The sequence below is a fragment of the Paroedura picta genome, chromosome 1 (assembly GCF_049243985.1).
Source record: "Paroedura picta isolate Pp20150507F chromosome 1, Ppicta_v3.0, whole genome shotgun sequence".
NCBI classification, from domain to species: Eukaryota; Metazoa; Chordata; class Lepidosauria; order Squamata; family Gekkonidae; genus Paroedura; species Paroedura picta.
The window spans coordinates 24122580-24137066 of NC_135369.1; the positions used below are offsets into that span (position 1 = coordinate 24122580).

Below are 14487 nucleotides of genomic sequence, written 5' to 3' on the forward strand. Positions count from 1 at the left end.
AGTACAAAGGTTTCCTATGTATTAAAGAAAGGCCTCTACACTTCTGCACATAGAACAACACGCTTTTCTATTTCTAGCATCACAAGGCTTGTCAGCAGAACCATAAAACATCCTCAGGAGGGCAATTCCCTCTCCTTTGCCAGCATGCATGGTTAGTTATATTGTCCAATTCTGGCATCCCCCCCAAAAAATTGTGGAGATTTTTTGCATGCTCTCATTGGATTTTGGAATTTCGTGTTAGAAGAAAAGGAGGAAAGTGGAACATGGAAGGTAATTCAAGAAGCTGGGCTCAACTAGGGCCAGGACCTTTTTGGTCCTACCCCCGACCTGGTGGAATGAGCTCCCAGAGGAGCAGCGGGCTCTTGGAGAGCTTTCAGCTTTCCGTTGGGCCTGTAAAACGGAGCTCTTCCGCCAGGTTTATGATTGGGGCCAACGCTAGAGCAGGGATTATGGGTCCCCCTTGATACTTTGCGCCGGACATCTTGGCACAGTTTGGTTTTCCCCTTGCTGTCCTTGTAAGGGCCTTCCTATTGAGGAGGGTTTGTATTCTGCCATCTTTGGGTTGTTGTAATTGTATTATCGGGGGGTTTAATTGGTATTTTAGGGGGTTTTAATGTTTGGATTGTGTCTGTAACCCGCCACGAGCTGGTCTCCGAGAGCGGCAGGATATAAATCAAATAAATAAATAAACTATTGTATGAGGATGGAAGGTTGTGTGGAAATATCAGTCGCCTGCCTGTATCATACCGCAGTTAAGCCTCATCACCTCGACGTGCTTCATTCTGCAGGGGTAGTCAAACTGTGGCCCTCCAGATGTCCATGTACTACAACTCCCAGAAGCCCCTGCCAGCATTCGCTGGCAGGGGCTTCTGGGAATTGTAGTCCATGGACATCTGGACATCTGGAGGGCTGCAGTTTGACTACCCCTGTGCTACACTTTTCAAACTGTTCTCTACAATAATGGAGGGAAGGTCTCTGGTCTCTTCCAAAGAACAGAAGAAAAGGGGAAGGAATTGCTTGAAGAACCACCTGACTAGGGGAGGGGAAATGAGATGCGTTGGAGACTGCGCTAGGAAGTGGCCGATTACATCGCAGCCTCCAGCAGTCTATGGAACAAGGTGTGGTTATTCGCAACCAGCATTAGCAAAGCCATCTCCAGCCCGAGAAGACAATGCAGTCAGTTCTCCACTATGGCTTTTTCTGGAGGAGGAGAATCCAGAAATCTAATCCCCCCCTCCCCCCGTACACACTTAGGCCTCTAAGGCACCCGAGGGGACCCCACAGAATGCTCAGAGCCAAAACTCACAGTGATAGACCTCCTGCAAAGACCCCCCTCCACAGTACTCCATGCAGATCCAGAGACGGTCATTTCTAGAACGGAGAAGCAGAAATAAATGCACATCTTACAATGGCTTTTCCCCTTGATTAAAAAAATAGTTAAGTCTTCCCTTTTCCTCCCAGAGATGGTTGTGGGGTATCAATTGGGGTGGGCTCACTCTCTGCTCTCTTTGGAAGAGGATTCCCAGGTGAGCATTGATTACAGGCAGCTCCTCAACCTCACCCCACCCCGCCATCAAAAACCATCAAAAACTAGATAGCAGCAAAGGCCATCCACACAAGATCACTGAACACAGACCCCTCAGCCCCTTCGTATCTTAGTTAACTACTCGGGATTTGGGTGACTACATAACTAAGAACATGGTAATACATCCTCCACCTGTAGAAGGCCAGGTGAAGTCTGCTTTCAAGGTCTAGGACGGGGGTCATCAAACCCCAGTCCACAGCCCATTACCAGTCCGTGAAGGCCTCGCTACCGGGACGCCGGCGGCCGCGCCTGCCTCTCCCCCCCCCCCACAGCAAGAAGCGGCCCGGCTAATTTCTCGCTGCGGGGGGGGGGGAGGCAGGTGAGCTGCCACGCATGTGCGTTTGTGCCCCCCGGCGGACGCAAATGTGCGAGCATGGCAGCTCTGCGCATGCACGTTTGTGTGGAGCTGCCACACGTGCGCGTTTACGCGGCAGCTCCGCACATGTGCAGCTGTGCCATGCATGCACGGCACCCGGGCCGCTGGCTCTCCCCCACCCCCAGAAGCAGTTCTCAACCAGAAAAAGGTTGGGGACCGCTGGTCTAGGAAACGTTTCCACTAGGGTAACTTAGTTTTCGTGGGCACGGTCTTAAGACACTTCCACAGCCCCCAAACCGTGACGAATATGAAAGGGAAGATCATATGTAGATTGCAGAGCTTCCTTACCCAGCTCTGGCCCTCTGGAATTGGCATGAGGTTAAATGTGTTCAGGTCAGTGAAATAGTTTTGAGCTCTTGCACCTTTCAGCCACCCTTTGAAATGTTTTAACTCCTCCTTGCCCAGGGAAGCCTCTCACCTGAGATAGCTGCCAAAATACGACACAACATTGGGGTGGCGACAATCCCTGAGAGTGGTGATTTCTTGCTGAATGGATCCGATGTCGTCCCCTGTGGAGACAAAACGGAAAAAATGGTTGGTGGCACAAGTGCTCGCCTTCCCAATTATCCTTCACCCAACAACTCCGGTCCCCAAAGTGTTTTGGCAACCTGTATTGTGCTCACCCTCTCACAACTGCCCTGTGAGGCGGGCACACCTACCTTTCTGCAGAGGGACAAAAACAGAAGATTTTTTTAAAGCCAGATTTTATTTAAACTAAAGCTTATTTTTTAATTTTCAGTTGGAGTGTCTATTTCTTTTCAATAACTGGGTTAAAATAAACCAGAATCCACATCCCCTCTTTTAGAGATTAAACTATTGTTTTTAATGGATCACCCTTGTGAACCTTTTGGGGGCTTAGGGTTTTTTTTGGGGGGGAGCAATGGGATAAATATAATTACTAGTTATTACTGGGGACTGCAAGGCGAACAAACTGGTCAGTCCTAGAGGAGATCAGCCCGGACTGCTCCTTAGAAGGCCAGATCCTGAAGATGAAACTCAAATACTTTGGCCACCTCATGAGAAGGAAGGACTCCCTGGAGAAGAGCCTAATGCTGGGAGCGACCGAGGGCAAAAGAAGACGGGGACGACAGAGAATGAGGTGGCTGGATGGAGTCACTGAAGCAGTCGGTGCGAGCTTAAATGGACTCTGGGGAATGGTAGAGGACTGGAAGGCCTGAAGGATCATTGTCCATGGGGTCGCGATAGGTCGGACACAACTTCATAACTAACAACAATTGGGGCAAATTGTGCTCAAGTTTATGGGCTGAATCCAGCAGCTGTGGACAGAAGAGGGGAACAATGCTCATCAAATCCCCCCTACTATTCTTGGTTTCTCTGGCCCCAGGAGGAGCATTTCAGGGGCATTTTGGGCTGCAGAAAAGCCACCTTCCCTTCCCATCCCTCCTGGAATAGCGCTTTCAGTCCAAACAATATTATGCAGGAACTCTTACAGCAGCTTCTCCTAACATTCTGACTTTTTACTTAGCAGTAGCAGCACACCCACCTCTCAGGAGGGAGCAAAGGAATGCTTAACCCCACTCCACCCCCCCCTTGTACTAACCTAAATTGCCCTTCCAAAATTCCTGTTTTTCCCCACCAGAGAAAACATTCAGGGTCGAATAATAGAATGAATGAATAAATAAACTGTTGTTGGCTCAGGGTAGTTAACAACATTTTTAAAACAATTCACAATAAACAATAAGAACAGCATATCATTAATAAAACCACCTCCTATTTGCAATCCTTAGGAGGGCTGAGCAGAGTTTGGAGGGACTTCCTGTCTGTGGATGAGTGTTCGAGTAAGGAGGTCAGCAATTCATGATGTTGTTGCTTGGCCTCAACCATGCGCCTGGCAGAATAACTCCATTTTGCAGGTCCTCTGGAATGATTTAAGCTCCTGAAGGGCCCTGAACACACACATAGCACAGTACCTGTTCCAATCCTATTCCTCTATATCTATCTATTACATATTTATCCTGCCGCCCATCCAAGGAACTCGGGGCAGCTTGTATGAATTTTACTCCCCTCTTTGTTTTACCCTCACAACTCTCCTGTGAGGCAGGTTAGGCTGAGAGATGTAGAGACTCATGAACACCCAGAGAGCCTCATGGCTGAGCATGGGTTTGAATTGGAATTTTCCCCAGCCTCAACACTAGAAGCAGCACACCACTCGGGGCTCTCCCCTTCAGAAGTGGCTTTTGTCCGTCAAATCCATGAGTGATGCAAAGTAAGGGATCTGCTGGATGTCCTTTCACGTGGACATAAAGAGAAATGGATTTCACAACTGGACCCTATTTTCCTTCAAGCTGATACAGTTCTGGAGCAGAGAAGAGAAGGAGGAAAGGGCCAAGGACACTCTCTAAGCTGATCCCTCAAAGGGCAGGCAGGATAAATATGGAAAGCTACTGTCTTCCGTAACACCTCTGTCCCAATTCAACATTTCCTCTTCTTGTGCAATCCAAATGGGGGAGGTGAGGGAACAGAAGAAGAGGAAGAACGGTTGGTTTTTATACCCCACTTTTCACAACCCGAAGGAACCTCAAAGCAGCTGCCTTCCCTTCCTCTCCCCACAACAGACACCCTGCAAGGTAGGTGAGGCTGAGAGAGCTCTGCGAGAACTGTGACTGCCCCAAGGTCAGACAGCTGGCTTCACATAGAGGAGCAGGGAATCAAACCCAGTTCTCTGGATTAGAAGCTGCCTTTCTAAACCATGACTATACCAAGCTGGAACACAGAGAGGATCTGAATCTCTATCAATATAGGAACTGTGGATGAGAAACCAGTTCTCTGCTTTACCTGGATCAAGTTTCACTATCTTGATAGCTGCCAATTCCCCTGTCTCGGTGTCACGGGCCTGTGGAGACAAAATTTCATGTAAAGGGAAGAGTAATTAGACAGCCCCCCCCCACCCCATTTTTTAAATAAGATCTTGAGTAGCCTTTTTCAGCTTTCTTGCCAATGACCGTTTACGCACTGAAGGTTTCATGCCGGGCTGCAGGCTGGTGTTTTAGTCATGGCTGGTTGCCCCACCTCTTCCTTTACCCACATGGGGGAGCATTTGACCCAGTGCACCTCATCTGCCCCCGATCTGTGATCCTGCATGGGATCTGGGGCAGTGAAGTTCCCAGTGCATAAATGGTCATTGAGGAACCCTTAAACATTCTTCAGTCTTGGAGAAACCCCAGAAGTGGCCCAATCATGCAAAATACGGTTGGGAAGCATAGTTGTGGACATGACCACCTGGGGCCCCTCCCCTTCCCACCCCCTCCAGGCCCATCATTGGCATGTTCTGCGGTGGGAGGCAGACCAAACCAAATATGGTTATATCACCTGATAAATGTTTAACAAATTTTAATAATATAAGAGGGGGGAATTAACTCCCACCCATTTGGGAAACGCTTCTAGGACCGTCAACAAACCACAGGATTTCATGAAAGCCTGATCTAAAGTGTCTCTTGAATACACGCATAGAAACGCGTGAACACATGTGCTAAGACGGACATTTTACACACGACACACACAGAGGTATATTGGCCTGAACTCTCCCTAGAAAACAGAATGACTAAACTGAGACAGTCTGAGGAAGAGTGCTTGCACTCGAAAGCTTACACCCTGAATAAATCTTTGTTGGTCTTAAAGGTGCTACTGGACTCTGATTTTATGGTGCTACTTCAGACCAACACGGCTACCCCATTTGAATCTAAACTGAGACTATTGTAACCTTGGCCACATTATGAGAAGGCAGGAGTCACTGGAAAAGGAAATACAAAGGCAGCGGGTAAAGAGGAAGACCTGACATGAGATGGATTGACTCACGCAAGGGGGTGGCAGGTTACGGTGGATGAGCGATAGGGTTGTGAGTGTCCTGCATAGTGCAGGGGGTTGGACTAGATGACCCAGGAGGTACCTTCCAACTCTATGATTCTATGATTCTATGCAGCCACGCCCCTCAGTTTGCAAGGCTGTTAAGAGGGTTGCCAACCTCCAGATGGGAGCTGGAGATCTCCTTCAGGTGACAGAGATCAGCTCATGTGGAAAAAATGGCTGCTAGGGAAGGTGGATTCTATGGTATTATACCCCACTGAAATCCTTCCCCTCTTTAAACCCCACCCTTCTCAAGCTCCACCCCTCTACATCTCTAACCCAGAGATGGCAACCCTAGCTGTTAACGATAGGATGTTTTGGAGGTCATTAATTCATGGGGCTGCTGTAAGTTGGAAGCAACTTGAAGAAGAGCTGGTTTTTATATCCTGATTTTCACTACCCGAAGGAGTCTCAAAACTGCTTGCAATCGCCTTCTCTTCCTCTCCCCACAACAGACACCTTGTTAGGTAGGTGGGACTGAGAGAGCCCTGGGAGAAACTGCTCTGTGAGAACAACTCTGACAGGATTGTGACTACCCCAAGGTCACCCAGCTGGCTGCATGTGGAGGAGCGGGGAATCAAACCCGGCTCACCAGATTAGAAGCGGCTGAACCTAATCACTACACCAAGCTGGCTCTCAACCATGATGTCATGTGTTTCTCTCTCACATACACACATCAGCCCATTATCTTTTCCAACCTAATCTACAAGCAAGCTCACAAACACAGTCTTTGCTATTAAATTAAGGTGACCAGATGGTCCCACTTTTGGAGGGACATCTGGGGGTACCTGGCAAATTATACTTATGTTGAAATATATATATATATATATATATAACAATACTATTTTTGTGTTTGATGAGTTCTATGAAACTTTTTGTTGCTCCATATAGACCAAATCTTTAATCAAGGACTTCCCCCCCCCCCCGGTCAATGGTGTCCCGCTTTACCAATGTTACAATCTGGTCACCTTATATTAAATGAACAGAGACCAGGACATTATGGAGCAAATTAATAGAGCACGGAGATGATTTCAGAGACCTTTATTTCCATCTGTTGGAAGGTATGGAATTGAGGCCACTCCTTGAAGTGTGCTCCATTTTGTGACCTGGACGCCCACTGAGGGAGGGCAGGTGCAAACCAGTTAAAAGCCTGTCTTTTGCCCATGCGCACGTCCAGATGACACCACGGAGCCCTCCTGAGCCTGCCTAGTCTCCCATGCAAAATCCAGAGGAAATCCCCCAGCCCATTACCCAAGGAGCCGCCTTCCTCGCTGAGGTCACAAGGCCAAACCATAAGCAGGAATGCAACATGGGCTATTTCCATGGGCAACGGTTAATTTTGCCTTGGTAGGAAAAACAAAAACATCAGTAAAGATAAACGTCCGCCCAAACCTCTCATCCACGCTCCCGCGTTCACGTTCATGCCAAAGAAGTCAAGTTGTTTGTTCCAAAATAACATTCCTACCCAGTTCTCCCACACAGAGACCGGTAGAAATGAAAGAGGATGTGAGAGTCCTCAGGCCTTAAGGTAGGCCCAACCCCTGAACTTGTTGAATGTCAGCAGTAAGCCCTGGAATGTGGAAGACGACAAAGGCTGCTGCATAGCACTGACAGAGTACACTGTACAAGCCTCTCCACTGACTAACCCCAGCCAGCCTTCACACAGCTGAGATTACAGGGGTAGTCAAACTGTGGCCCTCCAGATGTCCATGAACTACAATTCCCAGGAGCTCCCTGCCAGCGTTTGCTGGCAGGGGGCTCCTGGGAATTGTAGTCCATGGACATCTGGAGGGCCGCAGTTTGACTACCCCTGAAAGGCTTTCAGACATGGAACAGCCAAAGGTTTCTGCCCCCATGACTCCTTCTAGAATTGACCCACCACAGTTCCTGTCAGCAAAGGATCTTAGTCTAGGGCTGTGGTTCTCAACCTGTGGGTCAGGACCCCTTTGGAGGTAAAACGACCCTTTCACAGGGGTCGTGGCAGGGCAAGCACCTTGGCGGGGGGGGGGGAGCACCGCCACTTTTGCTGCTCCTCCTACAAGCACCACACAACAGCCTTACGGGGTAGATCGAGATAGAGCATTTGTCTGTCTGGAGCAGCAGAAAAGAGTGAGATCGGCATGGTGGGACAGGAGGCAGAACTGAACTGAGAAACCCCAGGGGAAAAACAATTTGTATACAATCATGAACAATGGATCTTGATGCCGTTGGTCAGTTTCGGTTTAATTTCTGAGAAAGAACCCTTGGATCATTTTATGGTTGGGGGTCACCACAACAGGAGGAACTGTATTAAAGGGTCGCGGCATTAGGAAGGTTGAGAACCACTGCCCTAGGATCACAGCCTATGTTAGTTGAGCGGGCAACCAAGCTCCACTCTGCTCAGTTCCTTCTCTCTGCAGACGGTGAGGCAACTTCCTGTTGAGCTGCTAGCAGAAAGAGCCTTAGGGGTTGGGGATGTTACGTATGCATGCCCCCCTCATCCATCCTCCTTGAAGCCAGTGGAGAGGAAGCAGACAGGCAACCTCTCCCTCACCTGAACACCTTTGGACACAAAAAATGCTTCTGCATGACAGGTGCCCTACAAAGGCCCGGAATATACAATGAGAGCAAAACTAAGGCCATGCTTTAAGAATATTTGGAGATGGGAACGGTGCCAGAGAGGCACCTTCTTCTGGGCTTTTGTTTTGAAGCAAAACAAAGGAGGGAAATGGTCAAAAAGGACTCTGGCAGGGCTGGCTCCAGACATCCACCTGGGGAGCTTTGATTTCTGCAATTTCTGTGCTGGGAACCTAACCCCACACCAGTTCAGCTCAGCAGCCAGGCATTTCTGGAGGTTATGCTTCAGGCCTTATTTATATTTATATCCCACTACTCCCGGTAACAATACAAACCCATTAATAATAAAACACCTATTTAAACCCCAATAAAAACCCATGAAAACCTTCCTCTGCCCCCCCCTCCATTTTCCAAGTCAGCTGCCAGACTGCCACCAGGAACAGGAAAAAGGGATTGTATCACCCCCATGCTGGAAGATCAGCCCTGGATGCCTATTTCTTTCCAGGCAAAATTCAGAATGCTGTTCTTACATCTAAAGGCCTGTAGGTCTTGAAATGCCCTCCGCCCCTCCCATATTGTCCAGCCTACCACTTACAATCTGCCTCGCAAGTCTGCTATCTCCTGAATTTATCTCATCATCATCATCATCATCTTTTTGTAGCCTGCCCTTCTGGGATAGCTCAGGACAGGTAACAACATGGTTTAAGCCAGGGGTAGTCAAACTGCGGCCCGCCAGATGTCCATGTACTACAATTCCCAGGAGCCCCTGCCGCAGTTTGACTACCCCTGGTTTAAGCAATCATCAGTCACATCATATAAAATCAGAATACAAAACGCTTTTATAAATGACGTCATAAAACCATATTTACAAATTGCATCAGCCCCCAGGAGTCTCAACTCCCTCCTAGCCTTCTTCTCAGAAATGTCAGGAAGCGCCACACAGGGTAAGAACAATGCTCACTCCCACAGGGTGCATCCTGTCTCCAAAAGGAGGCAGGCTGGTCCCTCAAGCCAGTGCTTAAGCATGCAGTAGAGGGGAGGAATATAACAGAGGGGGGCACTGCTCTCTGATACCCAGAAAGATCACCTTGGTGATATGACAGCAAGGTTCTTGGCCATTTTCACATGCACCAAATAACATACATTCAACCCACTTTGCAAATGGATTTTACTCTTTAAAATGGCAAAATCCACTCGCAAACAGTGGCTGAAGTGAACTGAGACTGCATGTGGGAACTAAAGCCATGATGTTACGGTGAGCATGTGCCACTCCACAGAGCCCACTTTTGGGGAACGAATGAGTGTCTGATCGCCATCTGATCACTGTACCCTGTACCCTGAGCCTGTACCCTGAGCCTGGAAGATTGACCCCCTGGTTGAGTTAGCTATTAAGCATGATTGCCTGCATCCATGTGCATTTTCCCTACCTGCCACTGCCTGGCTTGCTTATCTGTCATCATCAGCTCTACGGCCAGCAAATACCTCCATACAGTGCCTGAACGCCCACAGTTCCGCAGGGCCTGCAAATGGGAGCTCCTCCACCAGGCATTTGCCTGAGACCAACCACAGGTCCCCCTTAGACATCCCCTCCATGGCCTGAACTAGTCTGACCTCTCTAGGGGTTTTAGTTTCTAGTTATATTGTTGTTGTTGGATCACTGAAGTTGTGTTGTTTAGAACCACTGTTATTGTTGTATTTGACTATGTTGACTATGTTGTATGTTGATTTGTTCCATGTATCCCCCTGTGATGTTGTATGTAAACCGCCCTGAGCAATATGGAAGGGCGGTATAGAAATCAAATAAACAACAACAACAACAACAACAACAATAATAATAATAATAATAATAAATAATAATGATCTGTACACTTACGGCACAGCTGTCCAGGCAGCATTTGGTCTTTCAAGGTTAGTAAATCAATGGAGAGCTCTGCCTTGAAGCAAAGGGGTGACTAGATGGTCTTCAAGCACCCCAAAGTCTTCCCAGTTTTACAAAGCAAAACTGCACCGCCTGAACGGGACATCCTATACCCTTTTACCACTGTGGGAAAGAGATTCTGCTCCAAGCCCGGCTTTCTCAACCAGGGTTTCATGAATCCCTGGGGTTTCTTGATGGCCCTGGAAGGATTTCCTGAGTGGGTGGGAGTTCATTATTTTATATAGTTTTTTTAAAAATTGTTGAACATTTCAGGTGATATGACCATATATGGTCATGTTCAGCCTCCCCCCCCCAATAAATGTCCAATGATAGACCTGGGAGTGTAGGGAAGGGGAGGGGCCCTGGGAGGGCATGTACACAGCTATGCTTCCCAGCCATATTCTGCATAATCGCACCACTTTGGTGGTTTCTCAAAGCCTGAAGAGTGTTTCCGAGGTTTCTCAATGGTGAAAAACATGATGAAGGCTGCTCTAAGCCATGACCTTTGTGCCAAGACCTGTTTTTTGCTCTCACGTGAGCCTGAGACAATAAAAACAAGGACAGTGTCGGAGCTAAAACCAAAATGGAAGGAACCTCAGCGTTCCTTCTTGTCTTACTGCTTTCACACATGATGCACACCATGCCGAACGGTAAGACTCATCCCCGAGAGAGCAGTCCGGGACGTTCCTTGAGGCCTTAACAGAAGGGCGAGTGGAGAGGCAGGTGGCAAAGCCGATGTACAGGCCGTGTTTATTCGCTCCCCCAGGCAGCCATTGTCTTTGGGTGATTTTCACACCTTCACAAACCACTTTTCAGCACTTGTGATGCCTTGGCGAGAACAGCCCAATCTCTCTGCTGAACTGCCATGCCCAAACATAGGCCACCACGGCGTCTATATGTAGCCATTTAAAATGGCATGTACATGGCAGACGTGACAGGGACACAAGGCTGAAGGAGAAAAGGTTTTGCTTTGCTATCTTTGGATGTTCTGCCTCCCCTGCCCCAGCGATAGTCACAGCCAGAATTAGGTCAAGTACATGAAAGGATGGGGGCAGGATTACAGTCTGGGGTCCTGGCATTTTCAGAAATATACCAGTCCCGCTTCATGGACATTCAGTTTTAATTATTTTCAAAGCACATCCCTTAGCCCTTGGACCTGCGCAGACATAAGGAGAGGCTGACAGAGTCCCATGCAATGGGTGAGTGTGAATTTATAAACCAGCTCTTGCCTTCCAGTTTCCCATCCCATGAGCACAAGGGTACAGAGATGACTGACATTTACATTCAGTTTAAGGTAGATAACTTTAAGCTAAATGGATGATGCAATTGGAACATAAAGTTGTTATTATGTCACAGCAACATGTCTGGCCAAGGGCTTGGTGAGATCAGAAAAGAGCTTTCAACATGCAGGTCAGAAAGTGACCCAGTTGCCTACTAGGGAACCTTCCTATTACCGTAATAGCTGTGAGAGTCAAGAATGTAGAAAATCCTTGCTCTTATCACACCCACCCAAACATAATAGCTAGAAAGCTGGTCCAGATGGAGAAACCTACCCTCCAGGCGTGAGGTGAAAGCAAAATCTCCAGCAGTCTCCAGATTTTCCTGTGAAATATCAACATGTGCGATGCGCCACTCAGGTCAAGGGGCGCTGACAGACTGTGCCCACCATGGTGGCAGATCTAGTGCGCTAACTGGAGTCCAAGGGTCCTCCAAACTCTAACCAGCAGCCTTCCTTAGCTCCTTCCCAAACCAAAACACACTGTTCTTCTCCGAGGCCAACAAAACAAAATCAGAGTCCAAGGGCACCTTTAAGACCAACAAGGATTTATCCAAGGTGTGAGTTTTTGAGTGCAAGCACTGGGAGAGACTGCTGGCATAAACCGCTGGAAGTACAACCTAATATTTCTACAGCAGTGGCAAAAAGCAGGCTTTCCCCACCTCTGCCAAGATCGTAAAACTGTCAAAGGTTTTGAGGGTGGAGGAGGCAGTCCACTACCACCCACCAGGCCACTCTGGGCCAAATGGCAGCATACATTTTGGGGGGAAGGATCACTATAGTAACTGGCAGCGAAAGAGAGCTCCAATCAAAGTCTAAGAGTGCCAGCGGGTGAAGCAGAGCAGTGGTCCAGGCCACCCCTCAACAGAACCCCCTACTGAGAGCCTGGGCACCGGATCTTTTGCAGGGTCAAAGGAGATCTTCCAGACCCACCCCCAAGTCTCCTCTAAGGGCAGCCTTCCCCGGCATCTTTTGCAGACACCTCTCTTGCAGCCCCAGGTAAGGCGAGGAAGGGAGCCCCCAGGAGCCCGAGTGTCCCCTCCGTCCTTGTTCTCGCCTGCCATCCAAGGAGCCCACGAAAGCGTCGCCCATGCTCAGAGGCCCCACCAAAAGACGCCAACCCGCCGCGGTCTGTCGCCCGGAGAACTCCGGAGGGCTGTTTCAGACCCACCAGCCCCGTTTCCCTACCGGGACCCGAGCGCTGAGGCTCCGCGGAGGGCTCCTCCTGGCGCCCGGCGCTTGGGCTGCCCCGTAGCCCTGCTTCCCCCCACCACCACCACCCCAGAGCCGGCTTGCGCCCCTCCTGTCCGGATCGCGCGCCCTGGGCGCACCGCCGGCTTTTGCGCACCTTGTAGACGTCGCCGTAGGTGCCGGAGCCGATGCGCTGGACGAGCTCGTAGCGGAGGCGCGGGTCCTGCAGGGAGACGTCCCGCAACGCGCTCATGGTCCCTCCCCGGCCGCGGAGCGAGGGTCGGACGGCGGGGCCCGGGCCAGCGGCCGGAGCGGGGGAAGGCGCCGCCTTCGGGGCGGAGTGCACAAGCGGCCGCTGGGAAGGGGAAGGAAGGAAGGAGGGGAGGCTTAGGCGCCGCCCGGCTTCCTCTTTCAGGGCTGCAGCGCCGGGGACGGACAGGGGCGGCGATCGTGGCTAAGGCCCGACCTCCCCCGACCCTCTGGGCACGTGCAGAGTACGCAGCACTCGGGGACCTACCGCTAGGCCGGCTCCGTCTATGAACAGGCGGGAGTGGAAAGGTCTCCGCGCACTTGCTCAGAATTAACGGCTTTTTATCAAGTTGGGTACGATGCAGGTGCCTCTGAGCATGCAAAGAGTTTCTTGGCCCCTGAAGCACGGGGAGTTGAGCTTCTCTGCGGAAATGCAGCGCGCGCTGCCTCTGGGCCCTGGACTCAGCCTCAACTGTCACGAAGACCTGGGATGTGAGAACTACGGTGCCTCTGAGCACATGCTTGGATTTGCCTCTTCGCTTCCAGGCTCCTAAGCGGAAAGGCTCGCAAGGGAATACGTCAAAGCAGGCGGGACAGTGTTGTGTTTTAAGTATGGAGAAGTTTAGTCGCTTATATGTGTGTTTAACTGTTCCAGTGCTGGCTTAGGATTTGGGAGGACATCAGCCCTTTATTGTGAAGCTCCCTGGGTAACCACCGGCCACTCCACTTTCTGCCTGTCCTACATCGCAGGGTTGTTGTGAGAACAGAATAAAGGAGGAAGGAACCACTGACAGGGCCCCAACTCCCTCGGAGGAAGGGTGTGATAAATACCTGAGGAAATTACTCCCTAGTCATGATCACATCTCTAGGCTTTGAAAACAAGAATGGCTAAGGCAATTGGTGCTTCCGGCTGAGGCAACTGGTGTTACACCCCGGAAGGCTTTCTGTTTAGCCTCCTGCCCCCTCCACTGTGCTTCTGGTTGTAATATTGCACCACCACCACCACCACCACCACCACCACTACTCCAGGCTCAGGGTTGGGGCTTCATTCAAAGAGTCTTAAGTCTCAGATTTCAGTTAAATACAAATTAATGTGCATATGGATAAGAATAACTTTGAATGGGAAAAAAAGATTCTTGGGTTTAGATTATCTTCCCACCCTTGTGGGAGTTTCTAATCTGGAGAGCCTGGTTTGATTCCCTGTTCTTCCACATGCAGCCAGCTGGGTGACCTTGGGCTAGTCACATTCCTGATAGATCTGTTCTCACAGAGCAGTTCTGTCAGAGCTCTCAGCCCCACCTCCCTCACAGGGTGTCTGCTGTGGGGAGAGGAAGGGAAGACAATTGTAAGCCATTTTGAGACTCCTTTTGGTGATGAAAAGTGGGGTATAGAAACTAACCTTCCTTTAAGTAGTGAAAAATGGGGTATAAAAACCAACTTTTCTTTGTTGTGTGTGAGAGAAAGCGGAAGAA

The 14487-nt window shown here is 49.6% G+C and overlaps 1 protein-coding gene across 1 annotated transcript in view; it reads right to left on the bottom strand.

The window, feature by feature from the left end:
* The window catches only part of MAP4K2 (mitogen-activated protein kinase kinase kinase kinase 2), a 49973-nt gene extending 36849 nt beyond the window's left edge, over positions 1–13124 (bottom strand). The window contains exons 1-4 of the mRNA XM_077328056.1: positions 12924–13124; positions 4758–4815; positions 2380–2470; positions 1307–1371 (exon numbers count right to left, since the gene is read on the bottom strand). Coding sequence (XP_077184171.1) covers positions 1307–1371; positions 2380–2470; positions 4758–4815; positions 12924–13019 — 310 coding nt within the window. The 5' untranslated portion in view covers positions 13020–13124. The remainder of the gene's footprint in view (positions 1–1306; positions 1372–2379; positions 2471–4757; positions 4816–12923) is intronic.
* Between the last annotated feature and the right edge of the window lie 1363 nt (positions 13125–14487).